We start from the raw sequence: 17713 nt of genomic DNA, 5'->3' as shown, positions 1-17713 counted from the left end.
TAACTTAGCATACTTATGTATACAGTATTTTTTTCCAGCTTTCAGAGAGGCAAATTGGTTACAGTACTGATGGGAGAGTTAAAATATGTTGCCCTTCTGTGTTATCTGCTGGAGTAAGTTTCCATAGAGTTACCAAAAAAGTTGTGGTAGTGCAAGAGTGATATTGTAGTATTGGTGGTCCAGAAATTATGCAAGAGGCAAGGATTTCTTAGGACAATATCTTTTATTGTACCAACTGTGTAAGGCGTTCTTTTTCAGCCAATCACTGTGCTAACTTCAGGTCCCGAAGAGAAAAGTTTTGCATTTGAAAGCTTGTCTAATGCTACCCTAGCTATATAGTTGGTCCAATAAAAGAGATCACCCTAAGAAACCTCATGCCTGTTGCAAAAATAAAAAGTGCAGTAATTGAAACTTTCCTGTGGTCCTCCAAGAAAAGTCCGTGTTCTTATGTATAAGTGTTTCCAGATTGTGAAGCTGAAAGGAAAAATATTAAATTTTTCGCTTCAAAAAGTGAAACTTCAACTTTGTGTTTCTTGACATAACATCCCTTTGAACAATTTAGAATCAGCATTTCATCCATTAAACCCCGCCCCCCCACTGTTTTTTAGCCATAGTCACGTATGCTAGAATGTTTTTGGAGTATTTCTGGCAGCTATCTTCTGAGCAGCTTTCTTTTTCTTTCAAAATCTCTAACAAAATAGTCCCCAAGGCAAGGTATTTTCTCTGAGTCTCAGAATATCTTCTTTGCTGTCATTCTAGGCCCACAAATCTCTGGAAATGTTCAGGATCATTTGTAGAACACACACCATTTCTAGATCATTTTTGGATGTTTCTAAAAATAATAAGAAAATAACCACTTAAACAGTAATAAGTGAAAAGCTGAGGCTAAAAAAATCTTTCTTTAGTTGTCCAAAGAAGGCAGCCTTAAGTTGGAGAAATCTCTCTTCTGAGGTGGAGGTGTGAAAGATATTTTAAGTGATAACTTTATCCTGCCAAAATGTTGAAATTACTGCCTGACTTTGGTTTTATTTCAAGATGTCTCTTCGCTTTCAAGTTTGAAACTTTAGAGGAGTAAACTTTGCCTTGACTACTTCTTAATGGACCTTGACTGGAATAACTAATATATGATAAATATGAAACAAATTAAATAGACACAAACCAATTTGGAGAAAAATGAGTTTATAATATAATTTGCCATATTCTTATGTAACATGTACCAGAATATAATATTCACCTTAATTTTGAAAATCAGAATGGAGGAAAAAAAGATATTTCCATCGTTATGGCTGCATAGATAAGGCTCTTCCCTCCCTAGTTTTCATCTGACTCACCCTCTCTTTTGCCTGCCTAACTAAAAGGCAAAACACTGGCTCCCAGTGAAGACTGGTGTCCATGGGTGGATCTGTGATTTTTTTTTTTTTTTTTTTTTTTTTTAAACGGGTCAAATAATCTCCAGGGCTGTGAAGTGGGAGAAGTGACATAGGAGCAGCTAGCAAATGGCAAAATTGTTCTAAGGAAGCATGATTAGTGGAACATCAAGTCCTGTTAAAAGAGATAAACAATCATTAACACCTGTGTTGTGAAGAACAATGAGCCATTAGGTCATCTGACTCCCTCAGCTGCCTGAATAGTAATGCCATAGCTGCTGTCTTGCAGATCAGGAATCAAAGCAGGGTGCTTGCACCCTGGTTAAAACAATCACCTTTCCTGCTTAATATACGCACCTTAATTCTGAAGGGCTGACTTTTGGAGGAAACTTCTTGTTGTACGTGAGGAAGGTATGGTAATCAGTAGGGGTGTACAAAGCAAGCTGTATTCAGTTCGGATTTGGCCCAATTCAGGGGGCAGTAATTCAATTACTTGATTTGGATCACTGTCCTGATTTTCGTTTCGGCTGAATCCAAATCTGAAGATTCGATGGAAGTGGACCAGAAGTGCTCATGGTCCACTTTGAGGTCTGCCCCCAAGTGTGCTGGGGACTCCCCCGCACTCCTGTGGGACGCTCCATTCGCTCCACTATCTCAGCATTCACGAGCTGCCTGGTACCTTGAGGTGTGTACGAAAAACATTTAAAGCTGTGTCTGTCTAAATCATTGAATCTCTCCGAACTGATTCGGAGGGTTCCGATTCGATTTGGAGAGATTAAAGGGTCTCCTGATTTGATTCGGATTTGGAGATTCAGCTGCCTAATTGGGCCGAATCTCCGCTGAATTGAATCAGTGACTGAAGCTTCACACAGCCCTAGTAATCAGATCTAGGCTTGATAGCGGTAATAGCTCAAAACTAATCTACAAAATGGTACATAAAAACAATTTATCAAAAATCCACTTTGAATCATAGACTAAACATACATTTTGACAGATTGAAATTGTAAATCAGTGAAGTGTGTGTGTGAGCACACATTCATAGTAGAAACCGGTACCATTTTACGATTTTGGTTTATTTTTCATTTTTTTTGTCCTTTAGAAGCAGCATTGCGAGGTCTGTTGGGAGCCCTGACAAGCACTCCATATTCGCCAACACAGCACCTGGAGCGAGAGCAGGCTCTTGCTAAGCAGTTCGCAGAAATTCTTCATTTCACACTCCGATTTGATGAACTCAAGGTACATTCTTTGGTTTGAAGTAAGGTAACGACCAAAAGGAAGCCAGATTAGGGTCTCTTCCACATACTGCCACAACCTGTCTGTGACATTGGCTACATTTCTTAACTGTTCTGTTTTACAGATGAGGATCTAGTCCAGTATTTATTTCAGATGTTTGCTTAATATTTGAGATACTTAAAAAACAGTGAGCTATAGGTCATGAAAAAGATGGAACATTTTCTATTATGAAAATCATGGAATTAAGTGCAACTGTTAAATATCACTGGAATGTGGCAGAGCAGTCGGGGACACAGGTATGAGGTATATGCACTCAAAGATGGCTTAAAGCGTAATTTTTGAAGTCTCCTAGCTTTATCTAACTCTGTGCAGGCTTTCCCTTAGTCTCATTAAAGCATCAAGCTAGAGTAGCCACAGGGAACTGAAAATTCAGCAGAGAATTAGAATCTCACACCTTTTCATTGAGCCATGCCCTCTTTCATTAGATGCCAACAGGAATGAAAGTGGAGTGTTGACAGATTTAAGAGCCCTGTAAATTGGCTCCGTGCCAATCTACATTTCTGCTAGATTAAAACAGATACTTAGGGTAGAACTTTAAATCCTTATTTTAGTTATAGGTAGGTGAGTAGAATCAAGACAAGCTCCCACAGGGAACTGCTGTCTCTGATTCTGTTTGTACCATGGTTTGAACAAAAGAGCCATTCCACAAAGTCCCTAGTTGCTGTCATACAAGGAATAAGATATAATAGTTCTCTTGTCTCTTGGGGCAGGGAGGGTGAGTGGGGTGGGGGGATGGGGACAGTAGTCCAAAAATACCTATTTGACTTTTGGCTTTTTAAAATAATTAGTTAGACTCCAAATCATTCCTGGTCACAGAAGAAAATAGTTGCACAGCTGAGTGTATTTTCTAGGTATGGGTTTATTGTGCAGTGTTGCTAAAACAGGGCAACCCCATGGTATAAATGTACTTCTTCATTACAGGGTGAGGCTTGTGTCATTGTGATTTACCTCCTGGAGTAAGTAATCCCACTGCAGGAGAATGTGCAATGGCAGCTTGCTGCCTTTTTCCTGCACGTGTTCTACACTTCCTACTCCAGACCCACTCCTGATTCCAGGAAAATTATATTTTGTGTACAAAACTAACATTTGCAGGTGTGAACAGACATACCACTCAGACTGTTCCAAGAAAGCCCCTGGTTAGAAACCAAGCTGTCATTGTCCCACGTCAGAGGTGTTGTCACATATATTGCTAAGAGTTCCAAGGACAGTGTTCCCCGTTTAGGTATTGCAATGAATCATAGAATCACAGAAGTAGGGTCGGAAGGGACCTTGTAGATCTTCAAGTCCGACCCCCTGCCTGGGCAGGAGAAAAAAACTGGGCTCAAATGATCCCAGCTAGGTAGGCATCAAGCCTCCTCTTAAAGACTCCCAGGGTAGGAGCCAGCACCACCTCCCTTGGAAGTTGGTTCCAGATCCTAGCTGCCCCAACTGTGAAGTAGTTCTTACGGAACTACCCCCAGCAGTGAGTAGTAGTAGTCTGTACTCAACCCAGTTGCAATTTTATGCTCCCCTTTCTCTCTGTCCGAAATCTCTGTGGTGGTACCTTGACTAGAAGTATCCAGATTTGTGCGTAGGACAGGGGACCTGCTGAAGGGCTAGGTGCTCCAGAGCTGTTGTGGCTTTTAAAGACACTTTCTTCTGATCCATTCATCAGTTTACTTCAGTTCCAGGGAACTGGCCCAGGGTTCAGTGCATCCCAGGCTGATTTGGTGTGGGGGTGGTCAGGAAGAAGCTGTCTGGACCACTGCTTCTGTGTGCCTAGGGCTGGGACTCTGGGGCCCCAGCTCCTTGAGCAGTTCTGCTAATTATAAGAGTTAGTCGATTTTCCTTTCATTGATAGCTTTCCCCAGGCCCGCCCCTCCTCCCCCCAAGAAACATCCATGCAGGCTTCCCCAACCCAACCTAAATATATCTGGGCTGTGGGGAGCCCTGGTCAGTTGCCACCAGTGGAAGGAAATTGACCAGATCTGTAAGAAGGGCTGAGAACTGCCTGTAGCCAGTGGCACCGGTCAAGTAGAGGTTGAGACAGTAGAGCTCTAGCTTTATACGGAAGCAGCAAGTTGCCATATGGGGATTGGTGTGGGCTAAGGATGAGGGGTGGTACAGTGTGGGATGCAACCCCATACCAGTTGTAGAAAGCTTGGTATCTGTATGTAACGCAGAACTGGCTCAAAATAATACTTGATTATCCAGGTATACTTTTGAAATGGTCCTAGAGGTTTAAACTGTTCTAAACTGGCTTGTATATCCAGACACTTGCAGTTTAAACTGCATTTAAACTAGTTTGTATGGCAGGGGTTGGCAACCCCCAGCATGTGTGCCGTTAGTGGCACACGGAGACACTTTTCCCAGCATGCCAGGAGGCGCACACAGAAATTGTTTATTATTATTATTTTTTAATTTGCTGCTCCGGGCTGTGCAACCGCAAGTCCCAGCACCATGGCAGGCACCGGGGCAGAGCCAGAAGAATGCAGGCTGTCTGTGTTCTTCTGCCCCTGCCCCTTGCTCCCAGGCTGCGCCCTCCAGCCCAGCTGGCCCCTGGAGGGAGCTACCTAGGCAGGCAGATACCCTGTCCCACCCAGGGCAGCACTGAGGTGCCAAGTGCTGGGGCCGAGCAGTCAGGCCAGGGTCTGCGCGGTGTGGGGGGAGGCACTGTGGGCAAGTCAGCCCGGTCGAGCCCTTAGGAAGGTCGGGGCTGGGCAGGAAGTGGGGGCTGCCCTGGCGCTCTGCAGGATCGAGCAGTGGTGGGTGGGCAGGCAGGGATGCCCAGGGGCACCCATGGTGGAGTCTGGCCTGGCCTGGCCTGGCCTGGCCCGTGCAGCTCCTCAGGGATGGGCTGCAGCCACCCTGCACACATGAGGATGCTGCCTGGCTGGGGCAGGACGCTGGGCTTGTGGGACTTCCCTCTCCGGAATTGGCCTCCTTGCACGTTGGGCACAGCGCAAGCAGGACAGAGCCATCCCCAGTGCAAGGGCCTGGCTGCGGGAGCCCCCTGGAGCCTGGGAACAGTCACCGCGGCTGCCTCAGCCTGCTCGGGTCCCAGCCTTTCCCACCCGCAACTCCCCTCAAGGGGCCAGGGCTGGGGCAGGCACTGTGCAGAGCCTCTGCGCTGCAGCCTTCCGGCTGGCTTGGCCCTGAGCACGGGTTGCCACGGCTGTTCCAGAGCCCGGGGAACAGCCTGTGGCTGCACCCCCCATTCATAATGTTCCCGGCACACGCAGACACGAAGCAGGGAACTCCCATGAGCCCAGCGTCCTGCCCCATCCAGGCAGCATCCCTTCGTGGGCAGGGTGGCTGTGCTCCATCCCTGTGGAGCTGTGTGGGCCAGCTGGGCTCCACCTCCAGTGCTGCTGGGTCCCCCCCACTGTGGCCTGAGTAGTGGAGCCCTGGGGCAGCCCCCGCTCCCTGCCTGACCCCAGCTCTACTCCAGCTGCATCCTTCCCAAGGGCCTGGCCAAGCCAGCCTGCCCACAGTAACTCCCCTGGTGACTGCTGCTCTCTGCTCCTTTTTCCCTCTCTTCTCCCTCATCACATGTTTAACAAGAAAAAAAAAATTCACAAGTACAACGCAGTTCATGAAGTTTTATTTATCGTCATCAGGTTTTGAATTTTTAGAAAGTCTGGTATTTACAGTAAAAAAACAAAAAAAAAAGCAATATTAATGATTATTAATTGTGTTACATATGCAGTGCATCCTGCCATGTGCCCCCTCCGCCCCAGTTCTGTTTTTGTGGTGTGCTGGCACTCTGGCACCTGACATGGTAGACATTGTGGTTTTTTAGGCACTCCAGCCAAAAAACATTGCCTACCCTTACTTTATGGTGTCTTACTGCCCCCTGTTGTATTCCTGCTGCTGCTCCCCCCTCCCTCCTTCCCCATTAAAAATTGGCCATTCTGTCACAGTACACTTGCATGCATCTGTAACCCTATGCATCCACATCCCAACAAATTTTTGTTAATGCTCCAAAAACCAAATTGCTTCAGTATCGGTACAGTGGTCTAAACCTAGGAGAGTTCAACTGACAAGATGTCCTCTACCTCACAAGCCCAGACTCATTAGACCATCTGATCTTCCCCTGAAGATTAGCTTTTGTTCTGAAAATGTAAGATTGCCTGTTCTTTGTTGTATCTATGTCATAAGTACTTCTAAAGCACTCCAAGGCTTGCAAGGTGCTGGGCATTCTGTATAAACCCAGGGACTTAATTGGAAGTCTGATATGCTCTTCACCTCTCACTAGCAAACCTTCATAAATTTGCTTTCTAGATCCTATTTTGTAATGTCACAAATATATTCACTTCCATATTTTTTAGATGACAAATCCTGCTATACAGAATGACTTCAGCTACTACAGAAGAACTTTGAGCCGTATGAGGATTAACAATGTCCCAGTAGGTAACCCCTCCATAAATGAAAAAACCCTCAGCACTAAATTGTTTTGTCTTTATAGTATTCTGTTTGTTTAACATAAGAATTGGTTTGTTGTTGATTCTTATACCCATTTTTCTCTAGGCAGAGGGAGAAAATGAAGTAAATAATGAATTGGCAAACAGAATGTCTTTATTTTATGCTGAAGCAACACCAATGTTGAAAACCTTAAGTGATGCGACAACAAAATTTGTGTCAGAGGTGAGTATCTGTCAGTAGGTTTTTCTTTGCATTGGATGGTGCACCTTAAAATGTGGCTTTGCTGTGAAGGATAATTTCAGCCATGTTACAGGTTTCTGTCCTGGTGATTTTTCTGAAGAGATTTTTCACAGATTTAATTTACAGATCAGTTGTACTCATCTTGTAAAAATTAAGTGTTACAGCCAGTCATGTACATTTTTTTTATTTAAAGAAAGGACAGATTCAGCTGACCTTCCAGTAGAAATGTGACAAGTGTCCTATAGAAATTCTGGCCTGGAAAAATCAGTAAAAACATATTTTGTTCAGGAAAAGTGTGCGAGAGACAGCTTGTGGGCTTTTTGGCAGTGCCTTTCCTGGCTGTAGCCATACTTAATTTAAAAAGCCTTCTTAAAAAGCAAAGCAGCAGCAAATGAAGAAGTATGTGTTTGTGTATGTGTTTTTCTGTGTTTGAAATGGAAAAGCAAATTAAAGGAAGCTCTGTGTTTGTTCACATGTGCGTGTCCATGCGATCATTCACTTCTGATTTTTTTTTTTTTTTTTTTTCCCCCCAGGATCCCTTGAGTGTTTTCTTCTGATGCCTATAGTTGAATGTACTTACAAAAAAGAGAGACATTTAGGTTAAAATAAATCTTTAACCTGTATAGTATCCTAGAGTGAAAGTAACTTCTTACTCTTTTGTTCTGGAACTACTCATTTAAGTATCTGACATACAATCCACAACCCCCTGATACAGTGACTTGTAGCTTTCCATGTCTTGACTTTTGTGCCTTGTAACTCTAGCTACTTCCGTAAAAGATTTTTCTTGCCTGGAGAGTGCATGCGCTGCCAGAGGCATAACATCTGAAGAATGTGTCCTCCTGTCATGCCCTGCCCCACAGCTCCCTCTCCCTTCCCATCCCTTCTGGCTTCCAGACAAGGCAGCACTCAGTAGCTGGGCAGCATGTCATGGAATGCGAGGTGTTTTGAGAATCGTAGTTCTCTAAAATGACAGTGGATTTTTTTTGCTGCTGGGGGAAACTTTTACCCAGTTGTTTTACTGCCAACACCCATATCAAAAGAGCAACCAAAAAAAAAGTTGGTTTTGATAGCAAAAATGAGATTTGGTTTTCCCCACAACAACAGCAAACTCTGCTGCTGCTCTACAAAACTACAATTCCCAGAATGCCATGCTCTCTGACATACATTGCCTGCACCAACTGCTTCCTGCAACCATTGGTGCAGGCAGAGTGTGGATGGGCGGGTGAGGCGGCCCTTACCTGTCCTGGCAGCCCTCTCCTCGAGTGGCACCTGGGACACGTGCACCACCCACCCACCTCCCATGCTGTGTGCTACTGAAGTATTTTGTGCTTTTTTCACTGTAAAAGTGCAAACTTTTAAGTTTACCTGTAAGCTTTCCTTCCAAAAGAAAAAGTTGTGCACAATTCAGGTAGCAATCAATGAGCAGATCTTCTGCAATTTCAGAAGTAGTTTTTGACTTTAAGCTTTGAAAAAAATTGCTTTTTTATTTTTTCACCCTGTACAATTTTTTTAATGTTTATTTTAAATGAATTGTCATTATAAATATTGCAGCAGATAAAACAGCATTTAAGTGGAGGTTATCTTTCAAGGCAGATTTGTTCCCTCTCTGAATGGCATGTCCATTTAAGCTCCTTGCTTAAATAACAGAAGAACAAACTCCCCAAAAATCAATGCCGAGTCAAAATGAAGTGTACAATAAAGAAACTAATAGTGGAGGGAGAGTCAATCACTGTGATCTTAACATACTAAACTGTAATATTATATTTCCTTAGATGAAGTACTAACATTTCTTTAACTAGGACACCAATTCTGATGTATTTGCTGACCTGGAATTGTGATAGGTTTTTATACTATAAAATTCTTTCTTGATGCACTGTGTAAGAACTCATTTCTCCTTTTCACAGAACAAAAATTTACCCATAGAAAATACTACGGACTGTTTAAGTACCATGGCTAGTGTGTGCAGAGTCATGCTGGAAACTCCGTAAGTACGAGCTGAATTTAGTTCTGAATTTTGTTTACAAATGACCTACAGGCCTATAGACAAATGTGGCCTAGCTCATAATGCTTTAAGATGGAAAAATAAATATAGATAAATCGGCAGATTAGGAAAGGCATTACTTGTTAAAATCAAATTCCCTTGCTAGTCTTGTTGTGATTTAACTTCTCATTTAGGCTAGCTGCACAAACGACAGTTTTATTGGTCTAAGAATACTTTAAAGTTCAGAAGTAGTGAGGGGTTTGAAAGCTAGAAATCCTTTTGGTACTTTTGTGAGTGGTTTTGCCTCATGTATAGTTCACGAAAATGTAGAAACTCAGCACAACTGCCCAGGGGCACATTTTGAGAGATGGCTTAAACAGTGCATATAATTCATCTTTCCTGGGAGTTTGGGTGAGGTAGGACTGTATCTAGCGTGTTTACTTTTACCTTTCGGTGAGGAATATTCAGTATGAAGACTGCTAAGCTTAAAAGTCTGTAGCTGTAGAGTAAATATAGCAAGTTGTGGCTATGTGGAAGAAAAAGCAAAACTCCCATGCTTTAAGTTTTTAAAATCCATTTGTTTACGGATCCTTAACAAGTTGCTAGTGATATACCTGTTCGGGTATGAGGGAACGTATGTCCTTATTAACTGAAGAGCAGCAAGGGCTGGGGTTGGCCGAAGACCTCAGTATTTGTGTGTGGTGTTGACAGCTATGAAGAAGGGACTCCCAACTTTTTATTTATGCTGTCCTTAAGACCATCTTAAACTGCTGATGAGCAGCCGTTAAGCCTCGCTCATTAATTTTGGACAATACCAATTTTTTGACCGCAAAAATCCTGGCCTTCTTGAACTGGGAACAGATTACACCAAAGGTCTCTGTTTGGGGAGTAAGATTTTTTTGTTTGTATTTGTTTTGTTTTTGCAAAAGAATACAAGAAAACTTACAATTTCAAAACCTAATACTAAGAAAAATGGTTGTTATAGTAGTAGGATACTGCTTTGGGTTTGAGAGAGTTGCTGTTCCAATCTATAAATAATAGGCTTTGGGTATGATAATGTGACTTCTGTGTTAGGACTGGGTCTCCTGTTTTCCAGCATTAAATGTGAAAGTCTGATATGGTGTTTAATGTTAATAACTGATTGATTATATTTGTCTGTTCTAACATGACAGTGAATACAGAAGCAGGTTTACAAATGAGGAAACAGTATCATTCTGTCTGAGGGTAATGGTGGGTGTCATCATACTCTATGACCATGTGCATCCAGTGGGCGCTTTTGCGAAAACTTCAAAAATTGATGTAAGTGTGGTGCTCCCAATCTTTCTGTATATATATGTGTGTGTGTGTGTGTGTATATATATATATAATATTTAATTCTGTGTACACTACTTATTCTTCATCTATCTTGTGGTGTTTTTTTTCAATATGCTAATTAGTAACAAATACACATCTTTTGAGATGCTCTTGACTGGGGTATTGTATGCAGTCAGCCTACTGTATTGCCAATACAGCAAGAATTCCATCATGTACTTTGAAGTACACAAGCAAATGTATTTTAAGAGGAAAAGCAAGTTTTCAGTAAAATCTAGCAGCATCCAGAAATATACGTCCTTAGAAGTGGTTGTATAATTTTAATTAAATATTGGAACATTTGACAGATGAGCAGCCCAGGGTGGTACAGCCTATCCCCACTGTTCCATAATTCTTTTACTGCCATTATCCTAACTGATTTACATGGCTTCTAGCCTTTTACCTTCCTTTTGTTCTGTAATTGAAATGCACAGCCTGATGTACTGTAAAACTACATGTTTAAACCTGAGAAAATATTTAAAAATAAATATTGCATTACACTGGGCATAGGGCAGGAGTGGGCAATTATTTGGTCTGGAAGGGCCACTTAATGAGTTTTGCTGAGTTGTTGACAGGCTGGGGGGGAGGCAACCAGTTAATCCTATCCAGCTGCCACCAGGAGCCTGAGGAGGAAGGGCTGTGCCCTGTGCTGCTCCATTCTGCTGCAGTCAGGGCCAGGCCAGGATGCATAGCACTCAGACTCCTTAGCTCCCCACTCCCCCAGCTTCTTGCTGGTGCTGCACAGTCCTGGCACTGCAGCCACTGGTGGCCGGGCATGTATAGGACAGGGCATGATGCAGTGCACCAAGTAGCCATCCTGCCTCCCTACCATAATGAGCTGCTGTTGCTGCACTGCCCTAGGAGGGTAGGGGGGAGCGGGGAGGTTGCCCTGGGCTTAGCCACCCCATTACCCCCCTCCCACATGGCCTGCACACTTGCCTCCTAGCACAGAGACAGGCAGACATCAATTGAAAACAGTCTTTATGATAAAAATCTCCCTTCAGATCCACGCAGCAGATTTTGATGTAGATACTCCACTACCTGTGACTGTGGAATTCCTTGTCATAGCCCCTCCCTAGACGACCAGTTTTGCTTTAAGGGGTGACCTCACAATACTGAATGTTTGCTATCTGTCCAGCATCCAGACAACTAGCATGTATAAAAAGGAATCTAGAATATATGAGAGGCAACCACTTTTTGTTTGGGGTTTACCTGATATCAAGTGTTTAATTTGTTTTCACTTCTAGATGAAAGGGTGCATCAAAGTTCTTAAGGACCAGCCTCCTAACAGTGTAGAAGGCCTTCTAAATGCTCTCAGGTAATTACTTTTCATTTGAAATGGTTTTGAGCTTCTTTTTAAAAGGGACTAAGCATATTTTTCTATTCACATAACAGATGAGGCTGTCCTTTGTCCCAGATAGTCTTATTTCTCTTTCAGGAGTTAAGTTTCTTGGTACGTGAAACAGTTTCTTGGACCCATTCCTTCCTTACTCATACTGGCATTTTTTTGCAAGGGAGTATCAGTTGTTAATGATAGCTTTTATAGGTTTTTTTGCATTGTGAATAAATACATCTCTGGGGAGTACATTGAAGTGACCAACTTTCTCAGTTAGGCTTTCCCGGCAACCAAATGGCATGTTATGACTGGCTTGCTGTATGCTAAAATCATAGAAAAGAGGGTTGAAAGAGACCTCAGGAGGTCATCTAGTCCAACCCCCTTCTCAAAGTAGGAGCATTCCTAACTAGATCGTCCCAGCCAAGCCTTTGTCTGCCTGGGTCTTAAAACCCCCAAGGACAGAGATTCCACAATCTTTCTGGGTAACCTGTTCCAGATGGTAGCAGGATGCATTTGCACTGACCCACTTTCCTCAATACTAGTCAGTAGAGGGTTATAGTTTAGCTGCTATTTTTGTTAATTCAGGCCCTCTCAAAATTCACTGTTAATTCACTAACTGAAATTAACTGAAATTTGTTCTCTCAACACAGAAAGCAATATTAGCTCAGGTAGTGATCGCTGGTTTATTACATAGAATAAATTAACAGAATAAGTTGAAATTGGGGTGGGGGATTAACAGTTGCGGTAAGGAGGAAGAACCTCTATGTTGGACTAGAATAAAAATAGTAACTATAGAAATCAAGATAAACAGTAATAATTTCAAAATAATCTTTATAAATTGATTAGTTTGTAGTAGCTTTCAGAGGTCACGTTGTTTTCAGAGGGGTACATCGTACTCTACCATTTACCTCTGTTAAATGTTTTCTATTTTAAGTACAGGAAAGGGAAGCAAGTGTAAATGCTTGGTACTGCTACTGTAATAAACTGACTTCAGAATTTAGACATTCTGGAAGTAGCTTTCTCTCCAAAATTCCCTAAATCTGTACTCTTCACTCAAGTAGAGCATGAGCTTAGTCCGTAATGCAGTGGTTCTCAGCCTCATTTGATTTGAGGCACCCCTCCATAACTCTTATGCATGAGCAGCACCCCATTTACCTCCTTGCATTGGGGGCAGAGATAAGCCTGAGCCTGCACTTAGCTTTTCACACTTGCTTATCTCTGTTGCTGATCTGTCTGGTAGGCACCCCTGGAGCCCTACATTTCTCCCTGCTGTCCTGCAGCCTGTCCCAAGGAACAGACCAAGGTTTGCTCTAAGGTATCTCCTTGCATCGGCAAGCCTTGGCTCAGCTGTCCGTATCCCAGACCCTACAGCTGCATCAGGAGAATCTCTGCCAGCTCCTGATAGCTTCCTCTTGGGTTGTGAGTGATTTTTTAGGTCCCCCTTTCCGTAGAATGGGTAAGCCTGGAATATCACTTGCCCTGAGATCATGCCTTATCACAAGCAAACAGTAAGGTAACAAACAGCAGTATTCTATCCAAGGCAAGAATTATACAACAAAAAATGACCAGATACTTTGAAGATCAAACAAAAAGACAAGTAAAACTTGGCCCTCTCATTTGGCTACAATTTAGTTGTTAGTTGCTGTTTTCAGAGATCAGCCTTCCTGATGAACTGCCAGCCTTGACTGCTGGGAACTTGGACTCCAGCAAGGCCTGGGGCATAATCCTAGGACTATGACTATCTCATATATGGTCTTAAATACCCTCCAGGCCAGCCCCTCCTTTTCACCTACCTCTCTCCCAATCAGCATTGTCCCAGTCGCTGATATTCCCCTAGCTCAGGGGTGGGCAAACTACAGCCTGCAGGCTGGATGTGGCCCGCCAGGCATATTAATTTGGCCCATGGCGCCCACCAACAAATTGCGCCCCACCCAGCCCTTCTGCCCACCAGGGTGGGAACGAGGCACCTACACCCACCCCCAACATACCCTGTTATGCCTTGCTCCCACCCTCGTGGGCAGAAGGGCCGAGCCCTGCTGCTGCTGCATGCTTCCCCGGCGTCCGCCTCCCTCAGTGCAGCAGGTAGGGAAGCTGGGGCCAGGGACAGGGCTGCAGCTAAGCAGGAGCAAAGAGCTTGGAGCTGGGGCTGGCGGCAGTGTGGAGTCTTTGCCCAGGGTGGTGGCTGCAGCATGGAGCTTGGGTGGGCAGGGTGTGGGTGTAAGCGAGGGTGAGGGAGATATGGGGACCCCCCCCATACTCTCCTCCACTTCCCCCGCCCCCCGATGGCATGCAGTGGGAGCAGCAGCAGCAACGTGGGGGAGCCGGCTCCAGTGCCTGGGGCTTCCCTCCCATGCTGTGCAAGTGCCAGGAGCACTGGCAATAGAGACTGCCCGGCAAGGGCTGTGCTCCCTGCTGTGATGTGCAGCACTGGCTGGAGCTGGGCACCAGCGCCCCTGCCTGCTGCTGCTCCCTTGCGGGGGTGGGGGCACAAATGCCACACACCCACACTGCAGTGTTGCCTGCATTGAGTGCAGGAGAGGACAGTGTTTCAGGGCCCCACACCCATACCTCACAAACACCACACAACCCCCCAGCATACCCTGTACTCCCCAACACAACAGCCCCACCATCTCACAAACTTCCCCCACCATGCACACAATATAAAACGCTAAGAATTTATTTTTGAGTTGTTATGCAGTCTCCTCTATGTACACTACACAAACACAGGTCATAACAAAAATATTTTTTGTAATAAAATTAAAGTGTTATAGTAGGTATTTTGACTTTCAGCGTACGATTTGGTATTTTTCTGGTTCTAAGATGGCAACCCCCCCATCCCAAAAGGACTGTTTCTGGAGGGCAAGGGGAGGGACTTCCGGTGGCAAAAGCCAGGGGTTAGGGGTGGGACATCCGGTCCCAAGATGGAGACCAGGGGGCGGGGCTACTCATGCGGCCCTTGATAGCTAACCAAACCTTGTTAAGCGGCCCTCCACCCAAAATAATTGCCTGCCCATGCCCTAGCTGATGACCCGTTTCTCTGAGAAGCCTTTGCTATTGTGGGGCTGGTCGTTGCTGCCGTTTCCCACCTGCCAGGCAGACGGTACCTTGGGTGCCCGTCCCAGCAATAGTCCCTTCTTCCTGTGTTCGGGAACAGTGATTGCTTTTGGCCTAGTAACCAAATGGCAAGAGATTCGTAGCTAGTTTGCCTCCTCCATTTTTCCTTCAGTCTGCATCTCTCTTAGTTCCTTTGACTAAACTATGTCCCTGTATTATAAAGATACATATCATAATCCATGCAGTGATAAAGGAATTCAGCATAACATCAGCTTTTCAACAAGACTGCATGCACCGTAGCAGTAAAACAAACTCAAGAAAACATGTAAGACAATCCCACAAACACCTCAAAATACAGAGGGGTTTGTAACAATCACCTTACTGCCCCCACCCCCTGATTTGAGAATCACTCCCCTAATGAGGATTTTAGAACATACTGAATAATAGTGTAACTGTCTCTTATGCATTGGCACTCCTCACTTCTAGCATGTTTAGTCTAAATGGGATCATCGGGCTCCCCAAATTCATGTAAGGATCCATTAAAATTCCCCTTTAGTAACTGGGAGTGTTTTTTGGTTTAGTTTCTTTATAAACTGAACTTTCTGAAGAAAGGAGTCTGAACTGTTAGAATAACTTGCAGTATGTCTTGCAACCTTCTGGGAAAGGTTTACTGCAACTGAAAAAAACACAAAGTTTCTTTCGATCAGTGGCTTTGTTTTACTCCAAGACACTGGTCACAGGCTCCTGCCTGTGGCAGGGGAGGAGGCATGAAGCAGAAACTGGAGGAGGGAGTTGGGGAGCCCAGGGACTGTGGCAGCAGCAACAGAAGAACAGTGGGAATAGCGGTGCCCGTGCTGGAAGCCGTAACTCCTCGAGGGGTCACACATGGCCTGTGGGCCACCAGTTGTACAGCAGTCCTTTAGGCCAACAAAATTTGAATTATGCTTTTGTAAAATGTGCTTTTTCATTATTAGGTACACAACAAAGCATTTGAATGATGAGACTACCTCCAAGCAAATTAAATCTATGTTGCAATAACAATTACCTGGAATTAGGAACTGCTGAAAACAGAAAACAGTGTTCTGCAATGACTGAGATGCACACACTTTTTTAGTGATTGCAACTACTATTTCATTCATCCTTGCTTTCTGTTTTCTTTTCTCTTTCTCTTTTCCTTTTTTTAATCATATGTTCTTGTTCTTCAGTAAGCTCAGACTTCTTTTCTGTGCCAAATCAATAAGAAATTATGATTTCTGGGATGTAGTTTATACTTTTCAGAACAGCCATCTTAAGTGGCAGCTAATTATGCATTGCATTTGCATTTCTCTGTACTGGAGAAAGTTCTGTGACTTGAACTAAATATTTTTAAACTTGTGGTTATTTCTTTTTTTTTTGGAAAAACTAATATTTAATATTGCTTCTTCTGCATGGCAAAACTGCCTATTTCTGCTATTTAAAAATGACTTCATTTTCTATTGCGGCTTATTTTCATGTGCAACCATGAGGAACTGTAAGAACAGATTTGTTTAAATTAAATGTGTTTGTACAAAATGGTACCCGACACAGGTTTTTTTAAATGAGTAAAAATGGTTTTGTTTAAAAGTTACGTTTGCATTTTGACTCATTTTTGTAAGGGTGTATGTTGTATGTTTAACCTTTAATAACTAACGTTAAAAACTGTGGTGTGTGCGTAGCAAAATACGTATGCATGTTCATGTCAAATGATTGGCTGTGGTTAAGATAATAAAATCAGCTTTCATTTTTCTAAGTGTGGTTTGATTTACCAGTATTTTGAGTGAGATGTCTTTCGTGCTTTTGAATTTTTACAAAGAATAAATTTTTTTATAAATTTTATATAGTGAAAATTCTGCTGTTTCATTATGAGCACTGAAGTTGAACCACTTTCCGAGTTAAAACTTGACATGTTGTCTTAAGGCCTTGATTTGCACTGCATGGTAGAGTATGTTGCTTGTATAGTAATATCCCACAAGATCTTACAAACTGGGGTGCAAAAAGCAATTTAAAGAAATTTGTGACTGACCAGCCTCCTTCATTCTTAACCTGCTTAAACCTCTGAGAACCTCCATCATTCTTAAACTGTTTGTTTTTAGCCTAAGCACAGCAGGAGTTATGTTGGTGCACATCTGGTCCTTGTTTTCCTGAATCCCAGCTCCAAATGTAATGGACCAACATGGCCCTACCAGAATCTCACTGTCTTGTCCGTGGCTGTCCTCCTTATGTTACAGTTTAGGGGAAGAGTCTTCGCATCTGCTCGGAGACAAAGACTACCCCAACCCTCTGTCCTCACCCATTCCTGTGCCGGCAGAAATAATTCCTGAGCTGAGGGATAGCTCCAGAACAAGGATCTAAGAGCATCTTTGGATGAGATGGTGATTCTCATCCAGATTAACTATAGGAGCTTCCAGGATACAAAAGTTGCTGAATTTCTCCAGATCCCACTTCGGAGGAGCCACCACCAGTTCCTCATTTGTTGGGCATTTTTTGTATTACTGCATCCAACTATTTGGCTCTTTCTCTTAATATTTTGTTTATTCCTTGCCAAGAATGCTCTGCAAAGACTGGGATTAGTTTCTCTAACTTCAGAGCAGGCAGATTTTAAAAAAAATAAATACCCTATGCACCTGGCCTATCAAACAAGCAGCCCCCAGTCCAGATCCACCCCACGGA

General features: G+C 43.5%; 1 protein-coding gene across 7 annotated transcripts in view; it reads left to right on the top strand.

The window, feature by feature from the left end:
• The window catches only part of FAM49B (family with sequence similarity 49 member B), a 67207-nt gene extending 50414 nt beyond the window's left edge, over positions 1-16793 (top strand). For all 7 annotated transcript variants that reach the window (XM_019552799.1, XM_019552782.1, XM_019552818.1 and 4 more), the window contains 7 exons: positions 2467-2603; positions 6971-7048; positions 7170-7286; positions 9209-9288; positions 10458-10584; positions 11883-11953; positions 16000-16793. In XM_019552799.1, the coding sequence (XP_019408344.1) occupies positions 2467-2603; positions 6971-7048; positions 7170-7286; positions 9209-9288; positions 10458-10584; positions 11883-11953; positions 16000-16063 (674 nt within the window). In that variant the 3' untranslated portion in view covers positions 16064-16793. The remainder of the gene's footprint in view (positions 1-2466; positions 2604-6970; positions 7049-7169; positions 7287-9208; positions 9289-10457; positions 10585-11882; positions 11954-15999) is intronic.
• The last annotated feature ends 920 nt before the right edge of the window (positions 16794-17713 follow it).

Source organism: Crocodylus porosus, unplaced genomic scaffold, assembly GCF_001723895.1.
Source record: "Crocodylus porosus isolate Cpor-Errol unplaced genomic scaffold, CroPor_comp1, whole genome shotgun sequence".
NCBI classification, from domain to species: domain Eukaryota; kingdom Metazoa; phylum Chordata; order Crocodylia; family Crocodylidae; genus Crocodylus; species Crocodylus porosus.
Note: the sequence above shows the minus strand (reverse complement) of the source record. Positions and strands in the feature narration are given on the sequence as shown.